This window comes from Eubalaena glacialis, chromosome 2, assembly GCF_028564815.1.
Source record: "Eubalaena glacialis isolate mEubGla1 chromosome 2, mEubGla1.1.hap2.+ XY, whole genome shotgun sequence".
Classification (NCBI taxonomy): Eukaryota; Metazoa; Chordata; class Mammalia; order Artiodactyla; family Balaenidae; genus Eubalaena; species Eubalaena glacialis.
The window spans coordinates 162766704-162786201 of record NC_083717.1 but is presented as its reverse complement, the minus strand read 5'-3'; the positions used below and the strand labels follow the sequence as shown (position 1 = coordinate 162786201).

At 48.2% G+C, this 19498-nt stretch overlaps 1 protein-coding gene across 1 annotated transcript in view; it reads right to left on the bottom strand.

The window, feature by feature from the left end:
* Positions 1–19481, bottom strand: part of GALNT16 (polypeptide N-acetylgalactosaminyltransferase 16) — a 102340-nt gene extending 82859 nt beyond the window's left edge. Inside the window, exon 1 of the mRNA XM_061182692.1 lies at positions 19130–19481. Coding sequence (XP_061038675.1) covers positions 19130–19306 — 177 coding nt within the window. The 5' untranslated portion in view covers positions 19307–19481. The remainder of the gene's footprint in view (positions 1–19129) is intronic.
* Positions 19482–19498: the final 17 nt, after the last annotated feature.

Here is a 19498-nt window from a genome sequence, read left to right as displayed (position 1 = left end):
TGGCAGGCAGATTCTCAACCACTGCGCCACCAGGGAAGCCCCCAAAGCAGTCTTGAAGGAAGAAAACGGAGCTGGAGGAATCAGACTCCCTGACTTCAGACTATACTACAAAGCTACAGTAATCAAGACAATATGGTAGTGGCACAAAAACAGAAATATAGATCAACGGAACAAGATAGAAAGCCCAGAGATAAACCCACGCACCTATGGTCAACTAATATATGACAAAGGAGGCAAGCATATATAATGGAGAAAAGACAGTCTCTTCAATAAGTGGTGCTGGGAAAACTGGACAGCTACATGTAAAAGAATGAAATTAGAACACTCCCTAACATTATACACAAAAATAAACTCAAAATGGATTCGAGACCTAAATGTAAGACCAGACACTATAAAACTCCTAGAGGAAAACATAGGAAGAACACTCTTTGACATAAATTACAGCAAGATCTTTTTTGATCCACCTCCTAGAGTAATGGAAATAAAAACAAAAATAAACAAATGGGACCTAATGAAACTTAAAAGCTTTTGCAAAGCAAAGGAAACTACAAACAAGACAAAAAGACAGCCCTCAGAATGGGAGAAAATATTTGCCAACAAATCAATGGACAAAGGATTCATCTCGAAAATATATAAACAGCCCATGCAGCTCAATATTAAAAAAACAGACAGCGGAATCCAAAAATGGGCAGAAGACCTAAATAGACATTTCTCCAAAGAAGACATACAGATGGCCAAGGAGCACAGGAAAAGCTGCTCAACGTCACTAATTATTAGAGAAATGCAAATCAAAACTACAATGAGGTATCACCTCACGCCAGTTAGAATGGGCATCATCAGAAAATCTACAAACAACAAATGCTGGAGAGGGTGTGGAGAAAAGGGAACCCTCTTGCACTGTTGGTGGGAATGTAAATTGATACAGCCACTATGGAGAACAGTATGGAGGTTCCTTAAAAAACTAAAAATAGAATTACCATATGACCCAGCAATCCCACTACTGGGCATATACCCAGAGAAAACCATAATTCAAAAAGACACATGCACCCCAGTGTTCACTGCAGCACTATTTTCGATAGCCAGGTCATGGAAGCAACCTAAATGCCCATCGACAGACGAATGGATAAAGAAGATGTGGTATATATATACAATGGAATATTACTCAGCCATAAAAAGGGGCGAAATTTGGTCATTTGTAGAGACGTGGATGGATCTAGAGACTGTCATACAGAGTGAAATAAGTCAGAAAGAGAAAAACAAATATCGTATATTAATGCATATATGTGGAACCTAGAAAAATGGTACAGATGAACTGGTTTGCAGGGCAGAAATTGCGACACAGATGTAGAGAACAAACGTATGGACACTAAGGGGGGAAAGTGGCGGGGGTGGGGGTGGTGGTGTGATGAACTGGGAGATTGGGATTGACATATATACACTAATAGGTATAAAATGGATAACTAATAAGAACCTGCTGTATAAAAAAATAAATAAAATTAAAAAAAAAAACAAAAAAAAGGAAGGAAATTCTGACATATGCTCTAAAATGGAGGACCCTTGAGGACACTATGCAAAGTGAAATAAGCCAGTCACAAAAAGACAAATACTGTATGATTCCACTTATAGGAGGTACCTAGAGGAGGCACATTCCTTGAGACAGAAAGTAGAATGGTGCTTTCCAAGGGCTGGCAGGAATGGAGAGTTAGTGTTTAATGGGTGCAGAGTCTGAGTTTACGATGATGAAAGTGTTCTGGAGATGGATGGTGGTGACACTTGCACAACAGTGTGAATGTACGTAATGCCACTGTGTACATTTTTAAATGGTTTATATGGTAAAGTTTATGTTATGTGTATTTTACTGCAATTAAACATAGGAAAATAAGAAGAAGAAATCAATATTAGGCATCAATATTGCCATTTCTGTTACCCAGGGAAAGCGGCACCCCTGGGAGTAGGAGTGGACCATTCTAGGCTGAGCTCTCCTGTAGTCAGTGTGACTTGGGAACAGAACGAATGCTCGGCTCAGGGTGGACTCCCAGGGTCTTCCCCCACCCACCCAGTCTCATTCTTGACCTACCCCCCACCCCCCATTCCAGGCTACAACCTTAGAAAATGACCTGGAATTGGGCATAGCATACCATGCCTTTGCTCAGGCCACACCTCCTGCCTGATATTCCTTTCTCTCCATGTTCAGCCAGCATATGCTCATCTTTAAAGTCTCGGCCACCAGAAGCCCTAAATAGACATTTCCCCAAAGAAGACATACAGATGGCCAACAGGCACATGAAAAGATGCTCAACACTGCTAATTATTAGAGACATGCAAATCAAAACTACAATGAGAATGGCCATCATTAAAAAGTCTACAAATAACAAACGCTGGAGAGGGTGTGGAGAAAAGGGAACCCTCCAACACTGTTGGTGGGAATGTAAGTTGGTGCAGCCACTATGGAAAACAGTATGGAGGTGCCTCAGAAAACTAAAAATAGAGTTGCCATATGATCCCGCAATCCCACTCCTGGGCATATATCCGGACCAAACTACAATTCAAATAGATACATGCACTCCTATGTTCATAGCAGCACTATTCATAACAGCCAAGACATGGAAACAACCTAAGTGTCCATCGACAGATGAATGGATAAAGAAGATGTGGTGTATATATACAATGGAATACTACTCAGCCATAAAAAGATTGAAATAATGCCATTTGCAGCAACATGGATAGACCTAAAGATGATCATACTGAGTGAAGTAAGTCAGAAAGAAAAAGGCAAATATCGTATGATATCACTTATATGTGAAATCTAAAACATGACACAAATGAACCTATCTACGAAACAGAAACACACTCACAGATGTAGACTTGTGGTTGTCGAGGGGTGGGTGGGGGGGGAGGAGGGATGGATTGGGAATTTGGGATTAGCAGATGCAAATTATTATATATAGAATGGATAAACAACAAGGTCCTACTGTATAGCACAGGGAACTTTATTCAATATCCTGATATAACATAATGGAAAAGAATATAAAAAGGAATGTATATATATGTAATAAAAATTTTAAATGGAAGTTGTCTTGTGAAATAAATAAATAAATAAAGTCTCAGCCACATCATCACCCTCTCAGTGAGGGTGGCAAAGACTTTGCTCTACTCAGCACATGCCCTGTGATGGCACCCACAGACTTCCCCACCCTCATCAGCTCCCTTCCAAGCCCAAGCAACTAGAGAGCAGGAGCCGGGGCTCATTCACCTTTGCACCCCAACTTCTAGTTCAGTGCTTGTCACGCACTAGAAAACAAATGCTTTCTGAGTGGAAATGCACACAACATTTATTGTGCTCACCATGGACGCTGTTTTGAGAGGTTTACGCACGAGTCACTCATCATAACAATTCAAAAAGGTAAATACTACTGTTATCTAGGGCTGGGATTAGTGTGAGGGAAGTGAGGAACTCAGGTGCCAAATGTAAAGGGGCACCAAAAAAACTCAGGAATCAACATAGATTATATATATATATATATATATTTTTTTTTTTTTTTTTTTTTGGCTGCGTTGGGTCTTCATCGCTGTGCGCGGGCTTTCTCTAGCTGTGGCGAGCGGGGGCCGCTCCTCGTTGCGGTGCGCCGGCTTCTCACCGTGGTGGCCTCTCTTGTTGCGGAGCACAGGCTCCAGGCGCGCGGGCTCAGTAGTTGCGGCTCACGGGCCCAGCCGCTCCGCGGCATGTGGGTTCCTCCCGGACCAGGGCTTGAACCCATGTCCCCTGCATTGGCAGGCGGATTCCTAACCACTGAGCCACCAGGGAAGTCCCCATAGATTATATTTTACTGAAATATTTTCTTAAATCAAATATTAAAATTTTAAAGACAGGATCCAGCCCTACACTTACAGCGCCCACCTCACTCACCTCACCCTAATCCCAGCCCTATCAGATTATGTCTTTATTTTTTGATATTTTATTCAACAACTCCATTTCCAGGTATTTATTCAACAACTCCATTTCCAGGTATTTATCTAAGGAATTAATCAAGGCTATGTGTAAAGATTTACCTGCAAGGATATTCATTGTTGTGTTGTTCACGAAAATAAAAAACAGGAGAACATTTGGTTGAACCATATGAAACTGCCAACATTTGACTATTTTTGACCTAAAAAGAACAGTTTCATATTGTTCAGTCTAATGTAAATATCCATCATTTATGAACTGTGATTATATAATCTGTGGAACATTCACCCACTGAGATTCTAGGCAGCCATTAAAAAATATTTGGAAGAAGACAATGACATAGAAAGGTGACATAGAAAGATAAAGTGTTATATGAAAAGAACCAGGTACAAAGCAGGATAAAATGTATGATTTCACTAAGAAAAATCCACCAAAAAAGATCTGAATTGATTATTCACCAAACTGTTAATAGTGGTAAGCCTGAACGGTGGGTTTTAGGGTGATTTTCAGGTCCTTCTTGATTTCCCATCTCTTGTATATTAAACATGTACCATGTCCAAAGGGAGAAAAAAGAACAATAAAGAAAAACCTGCCTGTCTTTGATCTCATACCTTTCTCCCAAAAGACTTCATCATCCTCTTACCCTGAGAGGGGTGTAGACACACCCATTTTTACTATTCCTGCCTTTTCACAGATGGGACTCCCAGTCTCTGGCCCTCAGTTCTCTTCACCTGACCCTTTCTTCCTTTGCTGACCCTTCTTTTCCTCCACCACCTGCACCCCAACGCTTAGACCTTGCTTAAGGAAGCGCTTCCTCTACCACCACTGCTACCACGCCAGCGCCACCTCCTTGCCCTCCACCCTCCGGATCCCCATGCCTGCCCCGAGGCTGGTCTTCGGGTGAAGATCACACGAACACACACACCCAAGCACCAAGCACAGAGGATGGAGAATCGCTCTGCTGTCCCCCAGGCAGGTGAAACGGTGCTGCGTGGGTGACAGGCTTTATGGGGAGGGGGCGTTGGGGGAAGCAGGGATCTTGCCTTCAGTTGTCCACTACCCTCCTTCTCCATCTTCATGCAGTTGAGACCCAGCAACCCTGGGGCACCAACTCTTTCTTTTCCTTTTAATATGTTTTTAGAGTTAAGAGGGTTTTTTTTTTTAATTCCAAAAAGTACAAAGACTAAGAATCACCTGCATTGCGCCCCCCACCCCCGAATTAACAACTCAATATTTTATCAGATTGGCTTTAAGTCTCTGTCTCTTATTTTAAAAAAAAAAATACAACCTGAAATGACATGTTGCAAAGACAGTCAAAACTCCCTGTTGGTCCCCTCCCCCATCTCCTCCAGGAACACTCACTGTCCTGAGTGTGCTGTGTATCCTCTTTGGTCCATTGTTACACTTCGAGATATATAGGCACACATACACACACACATCCAGGAACAATAGATGCAATTGTTTTCTATTACTCTAATTTGCATAAATGTATCATACTACATCATCTGCCATCGGGTTCTCTTTCCCCCTCTAACGTCATGTTTTTAAGTCTTATTCGTGCTGATAGGTATTGATCAAGTTCATTTATTCTACTACCGCAAGTAGTAGCCCATCCCAGGTGGGTGGGCCTGATGCCTTGGCATGGTACTCTCTGGGGCACAGGTGACACCAAGGCTTCCCCTGACCTCAGAGGTTCTGCTAATCTGGAAAACCTAAGCCAACCAGAGGGACTCTCCCCAGCCTTCATCCTTCTAGTCCATAAAACCTTCCGAACCAGCCCCAGCCCCTCATCTCTCCCCCAGCTCCGACAGGTGCCAGAATCACCTGGTCCCTACCCCACTCCTTTGTCTGACCTGTGAATATCTCTTAGCCTTCTTAGGTTTCCCATCCTGATTTCAAGAAATAAGGGAATTAAGATCCTTCACAACATCTGCTTTCCCCTTGTAAGCCACACCATCAGGTGCTGGGCATCCTGAGAAGTCAGTGTTTCCTCAGGCTTTGTTGCCAGGCTAACCTGGTCACATCCTGGCTCTGTTGGCAGGTAACCGGCCCTCTCTGAGTCAGGTTCCTTATCTGTAAAATGGGGATAGTAATACTCAGCTCACAAGCCTGCTATGACAGTTAAGGGGAAAATATATGAAACACAATTGGCAGGCTCCGGGTACATAGCAGGCAGTCAAAAAATGCTTCTGCCCTTGCCCTTCTTCTGTCTCTTCTCAAACCAGCAACCACAGTGGTCTCTCAAAATGTAAGTCAGACCTCATTACTCCTCTGCTCATGTGAATTCCCAGGTTAGGTCAAGAAAGCTTTGCAATATGCCTCTTGGGCTCCTGGTTTGCTTGCTCTGGGGGAAGCCAGCCACCACACCGTGCAGACTCTCAAGCAGGCCTGTGAAGAGGCCCATGTGGGGAAGAACCGAGGCCTCCCACCAACAGCCAGCACCAAACTGCCAGCCATGTGAGAGAGCCACCCTCCATCCTTCGATGACTGTATCCCAGCTGACATCTGAGTGCAACCTCACTGAGAAACCCTGAGCCAGAACCACCTGGCCAAGCCCCTCCCAGATACCTGACCCACAGAAACAACAAGAGACAATAAATGAGTATTGTTGTTTTAAGCTATTACTTTTTAGGGTAATTTATTATGCAGCATTAAATAAATAATACGCAAGTGAACAAATAATGACAACTTGTTATCATTAACTTGTATGCTAACACTAGTATAGCACTTAGTATGTGCTCGGCACTATTCTAAACACTTTATGTCTCTGAAATCCAGTGTGTATTTTACACTTACAGCACATTTCATAGCAACTATCTGAAATCGGGACGACTCGTATCCCCACTTTACAGATAAGGAAACTAAGGCACAGAATGCTTAAATAACTTGCTAGTGAGCAGCAGGGCTGGAACATGCACCCTGACACTGGCTCCAGTGGCTGGGCCCATAACCGCTACCTCATGATGCATCCTGAACAAAGCCATAACCAAAAATGTGGCACCAAGAAGCGGGAAATGTTCTCAAATTCACAGAGCCTGCTTTCAAGGGATGGAAGAGGAAGGAGAGAAAAAAGGAAAGAGCCAACCCTCTTCTCTTCCCCCAGACCCTCCAGGCTTTACCCTTCTCCTTCGGTTTCAGCTCTAACCATCTCCTATGCCGCCTGTACAGTGGTCTTGGACCACAGCCAACTCACCTCCACTGAATAAGTGAAAAATGTTACTAAAACTTTGCACAATGTTTAAAGCTCTTGTCACATCTTTTTAGTTAGGCTTCTAATCCCTGGAGATGACCAGGTTTTCCTCTGCACATCTGACTCAATACAAGCCTCATCCCTGCTTCTTCAAAGTGGTCAATGTCTTAAAGCATATCTTTCTTTTTATTTACTTATTTAGGCTGCGCCGGGTCTCAGTTGTGGCATGCGGCATCTTTTAGTTGCAGCATGCAGACTTCTTAGTTGCAGCATGCATGTGGGATCTAGTTCCCCGACCAGGAATTGAACCCAGTCCCCCTGCATTGGGAGTGGGGAGTCTTACCCATTGGACCACCAGGGAAGTCCCAAAGCATGTGTTTTATGTGGAGAAAAATCGCTCAGATAAGGCAGCTTCATCAATGCAGGATCAGTAAATACAACGTACATGTTCTACAGTCCTCTTCCTTGCCCTTTACAGACATGGCTAATCAACTGCCTCTTTCCCACTCAGTCTGGATGTAGTTTCAGAATCCTTCTCACCACAATGCTCCAGGACACCACTTCCACAGGTTCTGAGTTGGCAGTAGAGCTGAGACCTATTTGTCATTCTGGCTCAAACAGGACAAAGACAAAACACCAAAAGCTACAGACTGGAACTAATTCCTCTAGTTTCCAAGGGAGTAAAAAGGCTCCCTGTCTCCACTGCTCTTACCTCTCCTCCCAAACCGATTTTCATCACAGCAAGAGATTAGAAAGGACTTTTTTTTTTCAATTATACCTCAATTTTATTTTTTTTGAATTTTTGAATTTATTTTATTTATTGTTTTTTACAGCAGGTTTTTATTAATTATCTATTTTATACATATTAGTGTATATATATCAATCCCAATCTCCCAATTAATCCCACCACCACCACCCCGCCCCGCCACTTTCCCCCCTTGGTGTCCATACGTTTGTTCTCTACATCTGTATCTCTGTTTCTGCCTTGCAAACCAGTTCATCTGTACCATTTTTCTAGGTTCCACATATATGCGTTAATATATGATATTTGTTTTTCTCTTTCTGACTTACTTCACTCTGTATGACAGTCTCTAGATCCATCCACATCTCTACAAATGACCCAGTGTTGTCCCTTTTAATGGCTGAGTAATATTCCATTGTACGTATGTACCACATCTTCTTTATCCATTCATCTGTCGATGGGCATTTAGGTTGCTACCATGTCCTGGCTATTGTAAATAGTGCTGCAATGAACATTGGGGTGCATGTGTCTTTTTGAATTATGGTTTTCTCTGGGTATGTGTCCAGTAGTGGGATTGCTGGGTCATATGGTAATTCTATTTTTAGTTTTTTAAGGAACCTCCATACTGTTCTCCATAGTGGCTGTATCAATTTACATTCCCACCAACAGTGCAAGAGGGTTCCCTTTTCTCCACACCCTCTCCAGCATTTGTTGTTTGTAGATTTTCTGATGATGCCCATTCTAACTGGTGTGAGGTGATACCTCATTGTAGTTTTGATTTGCATTTCTCTAATAATTAGTGACGTTGAGCAGCTTTTCATGTGCTTCTTGGCCATCTGTATGTCTAGAAGGGACTTTATTTATTTATTTATTTTAATAAGTTTATTTATTTATGCATTTATTTTTGGCTGCTTTTGGTTCTTTGTTGCTGTGCACGGCTTTCTCTAGTTGTGGCAAGCAGGGGCTACTCTTTGTTGCAGTGTGCGGGCTTCTGACTGCGGTGGCTTCTCTTGTTGTGGAGCATGGGCTCTAGGTGCGGGGGCTCAGTAGTTGTGGCTCACGGGCTCTAGAGCACAGGCTCAGTAGTTGTGGCACATGGGCTTAGTTGCTCCGCGGCATGTGGGATCTTCCCAGACCAGGGCTCAAACCCGTGTCCCCTGCATTGGCAGGTGGATTCTTAACCACTGCGCCACCAGGGAAGCCCTAGAAGGGACTTTAAAAAGAGAAGACACTGAAAGAAAACATTGACTTTGGTTTTAATGATGGTATAAGGATGAGGGCCCAGACTGGGAGGTGTCTGTGCCCAAAGATGATGGTGAATTAGGAACTAAAGACTCAGCAGCAGCTGGACCAGAAAGGACTCATCCTGAAGTCAAGGTAAACTAGGAACATAGCCACATTTTTTACTTTATATATAACCTTCTGCTGACAACCTCCTAGTGCTTTAGAAAGGGGTCATGAACACATGAAAGGACGAGCGATGTCCGAAGAAACAGGATACAAGCCACATATATAATTTTAAAATTTCTAGTGGCCACATTAAAAAAAGGAAAAAAAACAGGTAAAATTAATTTTAATAATATATTTTATTTAGCCCAATATATCCAAATATTATTTCAACACAGAATATAAAAAATATTAGTAAAGTATTTTAATTCTTTTTTTGTACTAAGTCTCTGAAATCCAGTGTGTACTTTACACTCATAGCACATTTCTTTCCTTCCTTCTTTCAGGGCCTTACAGGGGGCTACTCTTCGCTGCGGTGCACAAGCTTCTCACTGTGGTGGCTTCTCTTGCTGCGGAGTACAGGCTCTAGGCGCATGGGCTTCAGTAGTTGCAGCACTTGTGTCTTGCGGGCCCTAGAGCACAGGCTCAGTAGTTGTGGAGCACGGGCTTAGTTGCTCCGCAGCATGTGGGATCCCCCCAGAACCAGGGATTGAACCCGTTTCCCCTGCATTGGCAGGTGGACTCCCAACCAGTGCGCCACCAGGGAAGTCTGCACATTTCAATTAAGATACTAAATTTTCAGGACTTCCCTGGTGACACAGTGGGTAAGACTCTGCGCTCCCAATGCAGGAGGCCGGGTTCGATCTCTGGTCAGGGAACTAGATCCCACAGGCATGCCGCAAGTAAGAGTTCGCATGCCACAACTAAGGAGCCCATGAAGCCGCAACTAAGGAGCCCACGAAGCTGCAACTAAGGAGCCCACCTATTGCAACTAAGACCCAGTGCAACCAAATAAATTAAACAAATAAATAAATATTTTAAAAAATCAAATTAAAAAAAAGATACTAAATTTTCACCAGAAATATTTTATCTATATTGAGATTTCATAAAATTTACAGCTGAAAATGTAGATTCCATATACTGAAGTTCTTCTAAACACTCCTAGAAGTTTTCCAATAACTGAAATGAGTGTCTGCTTTTAAATTTAAATCAATTAAAATTAAATAAAATTAAACATTCAGTTTCTTCTGTTGCACTAGCCACGTTTCAAGCACCCAATAGCCACGTGTGGCTGGTGGCTGCTGACCTTGGTCAGTGCAGGTCTGACCCTGCAGGGCTCTCCCTACCTGTGGGCAGCTGCCGTCTCCCATCAGAGCCCCTGTGACTATGCTCAGGGAACCTGTGGCCTGGCTCTTCTGAACACTCTTGCTCAGGTGTGGGACTCACAACTGGTTTCATTCTCTGACCAGGCCCTTTCTTACTCTCTCAGCTTGGCCTGCCCTCAGCTTTGTCCCAGCACAGGTGTTCAGATCTCCCAGGCTCCATGCTCTGCAGTTCTTGGGCTAGTCCACACCAACCTGGCTCTGTACCCCTGCCCAGGTGTGGTTCAGGGGCCCTGCTTGGCTGGAAGGGTTGTCTAGGTGATGCTGTGTTTCTGCTTTGCAAAAAACCAGGGGTGGGCAATTTGGGGGTGGGGGTGCATCCAGGGGCAAGTCATTTCCTTTTGGTGTTTTGGAAGAAGGCCCTTGCCATTTTCATGCCCATACAAGTGGCACCAAGATGGTACTAAAACATTACTATGGGCACCTCTGCTCCTATCTGGAATCCCTCTTGGCCTGTGGCTCCAAAAGGTCCTCCATTGCCTTCCCTGGTCCCTGTAGGGTGTGCTCTGTCCCATGGTTCCCTTTCTTCCTCTGGCCTCTTGGGTTGGTGAACTATCTGGGGGCTGTGACTCAGCCCTACCACTTTACTCCTTCAAGCCACCAGCACCACAGCAGACATCACTAATCAATCACAGTTTCTTTCTCCTTGAGCCTCAGGCTGGGCTCTACCCCAAACTCTGGGATGATGCCTCCAGCCTCCCATACCCCCCGCCAGCTGTCCCCCAGCACCCAGTAAGGGATTTCACAGGAAGGGGGAAAGATGGCTTCCAAGCAAAGAATCTGGTCGCAGACTTATGAGGCAGCAGAAGCTAAGCCCCCTGGAACTGACTTGGCCACTTTGGAAGGCAACGTGGGTTCCCTCTGGCTGTGGCATCAAGGCCAGACCCCCTTGAAATGAAAGACCTTGAAATGTCAGAAGCCCTTCCCAACAGTTAGTTTAAAGAAACTAAAAGCCAGAGCTGCTGTAAGAAGATAAAGGGATGGAAATCTGAAGTCTGAAAAGCGGTGTCTAAAAGGGCATGAATGACAGGGCTCTGGGACTGAGGGTGTGTGACCTGAACCACAAAAATAGAGCGCCTGCAGCTTGCCGGGCACATGAAGCCCCATCATACCAGTCTCCTGGGCACTGGGAAATCCACTAAACATCAGTGCACATGGCCTCAGACAGGCCCAGGCACAGCCCACGTCCAGAAAGCAGCCCCTCTCACCCACCTCCTGCCTGAAAAAAAAGTTGTGTGGGGTCATTGATTCTGCCAGGCCTCAGGTGTCCACCCAGGCATAGGTGCCAACCTCCCTGTCTGCGGGAAGGCCCTGGATGCTTCAGCCTCCAGGGTCTGTTTGTACAGAAGAGGGCAGGAAAGGGCAAGAATTCCAAGTTCCTGCATTGCCTGAAAACATCCTTTTCGGAGTCCCGAATGCACCTGAAGAGAACACAACGAACCAGATGAAGAAACAAAGGGGTGCTTGATCAGGTACCACCGCACAGAGGAATTCTCCTTCCTGCACAAAACTCTCCCCCAGAGCAGTCTCCCGTCCTGCCCTACTCCAATATTTCAACAAGGGCTCCATTATCTTTTGTCTTTTAAATCTCTTCAGGCACTAGCACCCTCTGTTCCCCCTCACCAGCCTCCTCTCACAAACACACACACACACACACACACACACACACACACACACAGGACACACAAGTACCTCACTGATCTCACATTGTGGGGAAATGAAGTGTTCCAGCCATAGAACATTTTTCAAAGAACCTAGTTACCTCTTTAAGAACCAACACTTACTAATATATCTGACGACACTGCTGGAAATCTTTCTGAACTGAATGACATAAGCTCCCTGACATCCCAAGCCAGTACACTGAATGTAATTGATCACTTCCTGATGACTCAGAAACATGTTTCTGAGCCCATCTTTGCCATGGTCTACAAGGCCTAATGATCTGGACTTTCACCTTGGGCCACTTTTACCCTTGCTTACCCTGTAGAGATAGTGCCCTGGGCTTTGGCTGCCTGGAACACTCTCTCCCTAGATGTCTGCACGGCTCACTCTTTCCATTCATGCTGCAGCTCAAACACCATCTTAACCAACAGGCCTTTCCTGGCCATCCTTCTCTCATCTTCTGTCCCCTTTTGCCGCTTTATTTTATTTTCATAGTGTTTGCCATCACCTAACACATTGTATATCTATTTATGGTCTGTCTCCCCCACTAGGATGTGAGCTCTTTGAGAGCAGGGATGTTGCCTGTTTTGTTATCCCCAGAGCCTATAACAGTCCTGGCACACAGTAGGTACTCAGTAAATAATTGTCAAGTGAAGGAACAAACGATGCCTTCAGCACTTCTGACCAGTGTGTGCCTGTGGGAGGGGGGCTGCTCCAACCTCACATGGCTGGTTGGTCCTTTGCTGTCACCTGTCACTTCTCAGTGTATCAGCAGCTCCTAGCTATGCCCTCATCTTGCTTCTTTTAATCTGCTGTATATGTAACCTACGAAAACCTGAAGGTTGCCAGGAGATGGACAACCTTCTGAACTCCTTAAACTGATTTTTACAAAAAATGTGGATTTCGGGGACTTCTCTGGCAGTCCAGTGGTTAAGACTGTGCGCTTCTACTGCAGAGGGCGCGGGTTCGATGTCTGGTCGAGAAACTAAGATCCCACATGCCTCACGATGAGGCCAAAAAAAAAAAAAAGTGGATTTCTAGGCTGTGGCCTAATTCCATGTCTGTCTTCTGAATAAAGTCCAAGAGCTTGAGACTATGCATTCTCTACTCAGGGGTCTTTGCAGCCTCCTTCTGGTCTTCCCGGATTGTTGAGAGTCTGAAGTCCACACAGAGACACTCCTGCATATGTGTCTGCAGGCCTCCCAGACACGCACAAATACAATGGGCTTCTCATTCAGCAGAAGGTGAGCTGCGTCACTCCATCAGACAGCGTTTCAAGAGAAGAGAATGGGGTGGGTTTGGTACAGTTTATTCCTTTTGAGAACTGGTTTCATGCTCTTCTGAACACAAGTGGTCTGGTCCTTGTACACCTCACCCCCGGCCTTATTCTCCTTAATCCAAGCACCATCAGACCACGAGCCCTGGCTTGGGGCCACCTCACTTTTGCAGGAATGGGTCAAAAAGGTCAAAGATGATTTGAGCTGGGAGGGACCTTGGAGATCCTCTAGTTCAACCCTCATCTGACAGATGAGGAAACTAAGACCCCGAGAGTGGAAGTGACTCACTTAAGGAAACACAGCCCCTTGGGAGCAGGGCTGAGCCTAGAAGGGGGATCACTTGGCCTTCATTCTGCATCCTCTTTCTATCCCCTCACCTCCTCATCCCTGGCAGCCAACATCTGTTTCCATCCTGAGCTGTTTCCTTCTGCCTGGACCTGGCCTAGCCAGCGCCTGGGGGAATCGCACAACGTCAGGGCTCAAAATTCGGAGCATGTTAAGAGATGTGGTCACCCCCCCTCCCCCCACAACCCCCGTGCTCTGAGATGATGTTGTCCTCATCTCCACGGAGCCACGCCTCATTTCATGGAATGGCAAGGAAGTGGCACTGGTGCCCTTAAGCTAAACTTGCAGCTCTTCCTAATAGGTCCAGAAAAGTGGAAAGGCCATACCTGGGGCAGACTTGCCTCGGTGTCTCCCCAGGTGTGGCCTGAGCCTTATCTTGCCTACAGAGTATAATGATGGCCCCCTCTGTCCCCAAACACCCCTTGTCTGCCACTTCTACTGGTTCTGAAATGTTCACAGAAGTCCTCCGGTGGCCTTACTGTCTCTAACCAGATACTGGCAAAGGGTGTGGCTGAAATTCAGGGTGTTGGGGAGCCAGGCAGGCCTGGGCTTCAGCCTCCTCCATGAACACAGCTCAGGGGCACTGCCAGCCGGCGCCGCCCTGGAAAGCATTGGGCAGGGCCCCGGGACGCAGGACAGGCCACCTGGAAACTCTCCCCAGGCTGGATGAGGGAAATAGAAGTGGTATATGGGAAGGTCAGACTCAAGGGGCCTCAGGTGGGTGGAAAACTTTTGTGGGCCTCGTTCTGGGGAGCAGGAAAGAGCCTGAAGACCAGCACTTCTGGCTTTGCAGCCTTGCCTCTGACCAGCCTTGGCCCCCTCTCCTTCCCTGCTTGGCAGCTCCAAAGGAACAGGGAGGGGACAGCACTGTGGCAGTTATGGGTTTCTTTTGCATCACCCTCCTCCCTGGCCTCAGTGTGTTCAGCCAGCCTTGCTTCCCAGGGTGCCAGGTCTCTTGCAGTATCATAATTGGGCCCTATTTCAGACTCGGTTACAGAGCTGCCCAACATCTTCCGAGACAGTCAGGACCACGAGCCTTTTTCTCCTCCTCCCACTGCTGCTGGAAGAAAGCGCCGACCTGACCACAGGGAGTGTGAAGGGAAACCCTGGTCAGCCTTCGGACTATTCCAGTGACAGTCAGCTCAGCGAGAAAGTGTTGCTTCTGCTAAAAACAAATCTCTCTCCCTGCAACTTTTACCCGCTAGCCCCAGTTCCATTCCTTGGAACCCTACAGAGTAATTCAGTGATGCGAAATCAAGCCCTTTCAGTTCAAACATTTTGGCAAAGGGAACTGGGGGTGTTTGTGGGGCAAAGGGAACTGGGCACCTACACAAATTAAATATAATTTAATTTATATTTATTTTAATTGAAGCCTCTGCTCTCAGAGAACAGTGCTGGAAAAGTCATCTTCTTTGTTCCCTTCTGCTAGGTAAGTGGGGATCCCTGTGCGGCCTCAGGGGTTACTACAGGACCAACTCCGGACAGGGGTATCCCTCAACTAGCCATAACTCTCACAACACCATTCGAAAGAACTCTCTTAAAGCCATTTATTTGCTTCTAGAAAGGAAGTTATCATCAGCTTATCCAAGGATCAACACACCTAACAAATCATTTCACCCAAATTTATTTATTTATTTGGCCACACCGTGAGGCTTGTGGGATCTTAGTTCCCCAACCAGGGATCGAACCCGTGCCCTGGGCAGTGAAAGCGCAGAGTCCTAACCACTGGACCACCAGGGAATTTCCCTCACCCAAATTTAACATATAAAATACCCAAGGTCCAGAGATGTAAGTTTTTGTCCATGCTCACTCAGCAGTATCCCAACTGTAGGATAAAAAAACTCCAGTTTAGGAAAACTCTTGCCTAAAACTTTCATGGTTTCAAATAGGAGACATTGCAAATGAGTACACCTATCCTGAAGATACCCACAATGGATAGTCTTTTAAAAATATGTCTGTAAAGTGAAATTCCATGTAACACCTTAGCATCCCACCCATGCCTATTAGCATATGGAAAACCAAACCAATCACAAATGTTCTTCCCGACTGTGAGTCCTAAAGACTGAAGGCCAGCTGTGTCTGCTCTGCCTCCTGCTTTGGCTGCTGTCCAGAGCCAGCAAGCATCAATGTAGATTCAAGTGGATATCCCCGTATCCACTGCCTTGCCCATAAAGTACAGCATGGAAAAATCACAAACCCTGCCACATCGTAAGCAGCCATTTATGGATGAAGTCAGTATCTCCCTTTAGTTTTACAGATTCTATAACCAATTTTTCACATCAAAATTTAGGACACATGGGCTGACAACAGGACAGAATATTAAAAATTAGGACCTCCCTGAGATATCTGGGCCATATGGTTGCCATGCCGACACCCCGCAATGCCAAACAATTGCCTCCAAGGTCCAGAAACAACTTGGCTGGCTTGGAATCACCCAGACATTGTGAAGACGGAGCTGCCTCCTGGCCCAGGCTGTTATGCAGACCCTCCCTTTTCCAGCTCAGCTCTCTGATTCCCCAGGGGAGTGATGATGACGCTTGTCTGAATTTTCTCGGCCTCTGTCAGCCGGACTAGCCACATCATTCCCTAAGAATCTGAAAATCCACATGCAGCACGTTCTGGCCCAACTAGACAGAGACGTGTTTTGGAATGGCAAGAAGACCAGTGAGAGGTCAACCACAGATTTCAAAGAGAAATTAAATCTTCAGCTGCACCTGCCCCTTTTAAGTTGAACAAAGGGTTTACCTCCCGGAGAAGCTGAACACACATTCCCCTGGCTCTCTAGTTATAGTCAGCTGGAGCTGGAATAAAGTATTAGTGGGATATGAAGCTTGGATCATTGCTCCCAGAGATGGGCAGAAATCCTACTTCACTCATGTAACAGTACTTACTAAGTCTTGCTGTGCTCATCAAGGTGGGGATGCAAGAAGCTTCCTGCATTGTCCCTGCATGATAGCTTCCATTCAATGAGGAGACAGGCCAATGGCTGAAAGTCCCACTGAAGCAAAATACCCGGAATATGGGAATACAATGCAAGGCTGTGTCAAAGGCAGGGTGTGACTGGGGATCAATGCCTATGGAACAGACATCCAGGGCTTAAAGCCTAAGAACAACGAGGGAGCTGGCTATGCCCGGAGTGGCCAGAGAAGGCTCGCGGCTCACTCCCTGGAACTTCTACTCTCCCTCTCTTCCTGCATCTCCATTCCTGGCTCCTCGATACTCCTTCACACTTTAAACTTGGCTTCCAGTTCACAGCCCTCTTCTAATCTGCAGCAAGTCAAACCCCATGGGAACAGGGAGAGGGCCGAGAGGATGTTCACTGCAGCCCCCACGACCTCCCATTGCCACCCCTCAAAACGAGTGCCGCCCACCTCCAGCAATGCCCCCCCAAGCCCCCAGCACCATTCCCAGGCTCTCAGTCTGAGTGGCTTTCCCGGATTCTGAAGCAGAGGCACCTGTGATGAGACCAGCCTCAGGCTCTGAGAAGCAGTTAGTATCTCTGTGCTCTTCCCTTCCATTCCCCCTCCTCTCTCGCTTCCTCCTCCTCTTCCAGCTCAGACCCTCCTTCCATCACGTCACCACAGAGAAGGACAGAACATCTGGGCAGCCTGCCTCTCCCCTGCCACTCCAGGCCCGCCTACCCTGGACCAGAGCTGGCCCTCTCAGAGTGTAAGAACAGGGCAGCTTGGATGAGTCCCTGCTGTGGAAGCTCCCTGGGGGTATGGGGCCACTCATGGTTTGCCCAGTTCCGACTTGAATCTGTCCACCCAGATCCCAACATTCTGGGATCTTTACACAGGAGGCTTTCCCTGATCAGCCTTTCTGTCCAAACATCCACAAGTGCTTTGGAAACAGTGTCTTAGTGGCAGGGACCCTCAGCCCAGAAGGGAACACTCCACCTAATCAGGCTCACCCCCAGAGAGCTCAACCAGACGGGGATCTGGGAATGGGGGAGTGGGGCTGGGGAAAACCCACAAACCCCAAGGTCTCCTCAGGCAAAGCCTGGAAATATGGTTCTTTTGCAGGGGATTTTCACTTCTTTCCGGGTAGGTAACAAGAAAGGGAATCTGGGACAGGATGGGAATATGAGAGCACTTCCACACCTACAACCACCACTACAAACAACACACCATATTCCTGGGGCTCAGCTGCCTTGGCACAAAGATCTCAGAGTCTACTCCACACAAGCCTTCGCCCTCCTGACCCTGCGCCTCTCCAGGAGCTCCTCACCCCTGCCTCCCCAGACCCAGATCTTTCAGAATGGCCACCCTGCTCCACTCCCCCACCTTCAGCCACTCACTCTGCTTTCCTTCTTTCCGGCCCCCGCCGGCCAGGCTGCCCCCGGCCCAGCAGTCGGTCCTGAGAGTCGGGTCGCCCAAGAGTCTCGCCCACCATCCGCCCCCATCGGAAGACTGCGGCCCGCCTGAGCGCGCCTCTCGCGGGTTCCAGAGCCTCCCGTCTCAACAGGTGCCCCTGCCACACAGAGCCGGCTCCCGGGGCCCGGGCGGAGGCGGCGACAGGCACGCCCCAGCCCAGGTCTCCGGAGCGCCTGGGGGGCTCCCCCGCACCTCCGCCGAGGCCCCAGCCGTGCCCCGCCGCCTTGGTTTCCCCGCTCGCATTGAGATCGCGGGGCTGACCTCGTGAGAGGCAATCTCCGAGCCTGGGCGCAGACACTGCTAGTTCGCGCGTCGTGATGGACTGGTGTTGGGGCGTGGGACGCCTTCAGGACGAGACCTTTCCCCGACCCGGAGAACCCCGGGGGTGATAGTGGGGAGTCCTCCGTGCCCCCCAAAAAAGCAGGTTCAAGTTGACCCGGGCTGAGAAGGGAGCTCAAAGTCCAGCAAGCCCCTAGCGACCCTGCCTCACCCAGCGCTCCCACCCCACGTCCTTTGCCCCCGAGAAGCTGAAGCGGGGTGCGCACGACCACCTACGCGCTTAGCAGCGAGTGGTTCCCACTGCCGGCTCGCCGCGCGCAAGGTCCAGCCGCCTTCGGGGGCGGGTGAGGCGCGGGCAACCCCTAGCCCTCGGCCCCGGGCCCTCGGCCCCCGGCCCAGGCTGCGCAGCGCCCAGAGAGCCGCCACGTTCCCAGTCGCGCGTGCACGCCGGGCCCACCAAACTTGCAGTACTTTCTCCCAGCCCCCACCCGCTGTCACCCTCCCTCCATTCGTGCGCCCTGGCCCCGCTAGCCCGACAGAGGTTGCCATAACAACGGACAGGAATGCTCCAACGTATACAAAGCCGGCGGGGCGCGGCGGGCACGCAGCCCCCGGCCCGGTCCCTCGCCCTCTGCTGCCGCGCGGGGCTAGGACGCGCGCCGCGGCTCCCCGGCCGGCCGCCCGGCTCGCAACGCGTACTCACAATGAGCGGGATGGTGCGGTCCTCCCGGAGCTGTTCCGGCCTCCCGCCGGCCCTCTGCGCGCCCCGGCCGCCGGAGGATGCTGCGTGGGCTCGGTTGTCCTGCCATAAGTAGTAGAAAGTGCCCAGGATCCAGGCTACGGTCAGAATGGCGATGGCATTGGCGCGGATCTTCCTCATGGTGGGCGGCTGGGCGCCCGGAGTAGGGGCCCGGGCCGGCGTGCTCTCGGAGCTGGGGCGGGGGCGCTCGCAGCCCCAGCTGTTTGTTTTCGCTCGCGCCGGGCTGCTCAGTCCCGCAGAGCAGAAAAAGGAGAGAGGTGGGGGGTGGGGGGCGGGGGTGATAGGGAGAGACAGGAGCACGGAGCGATCCTC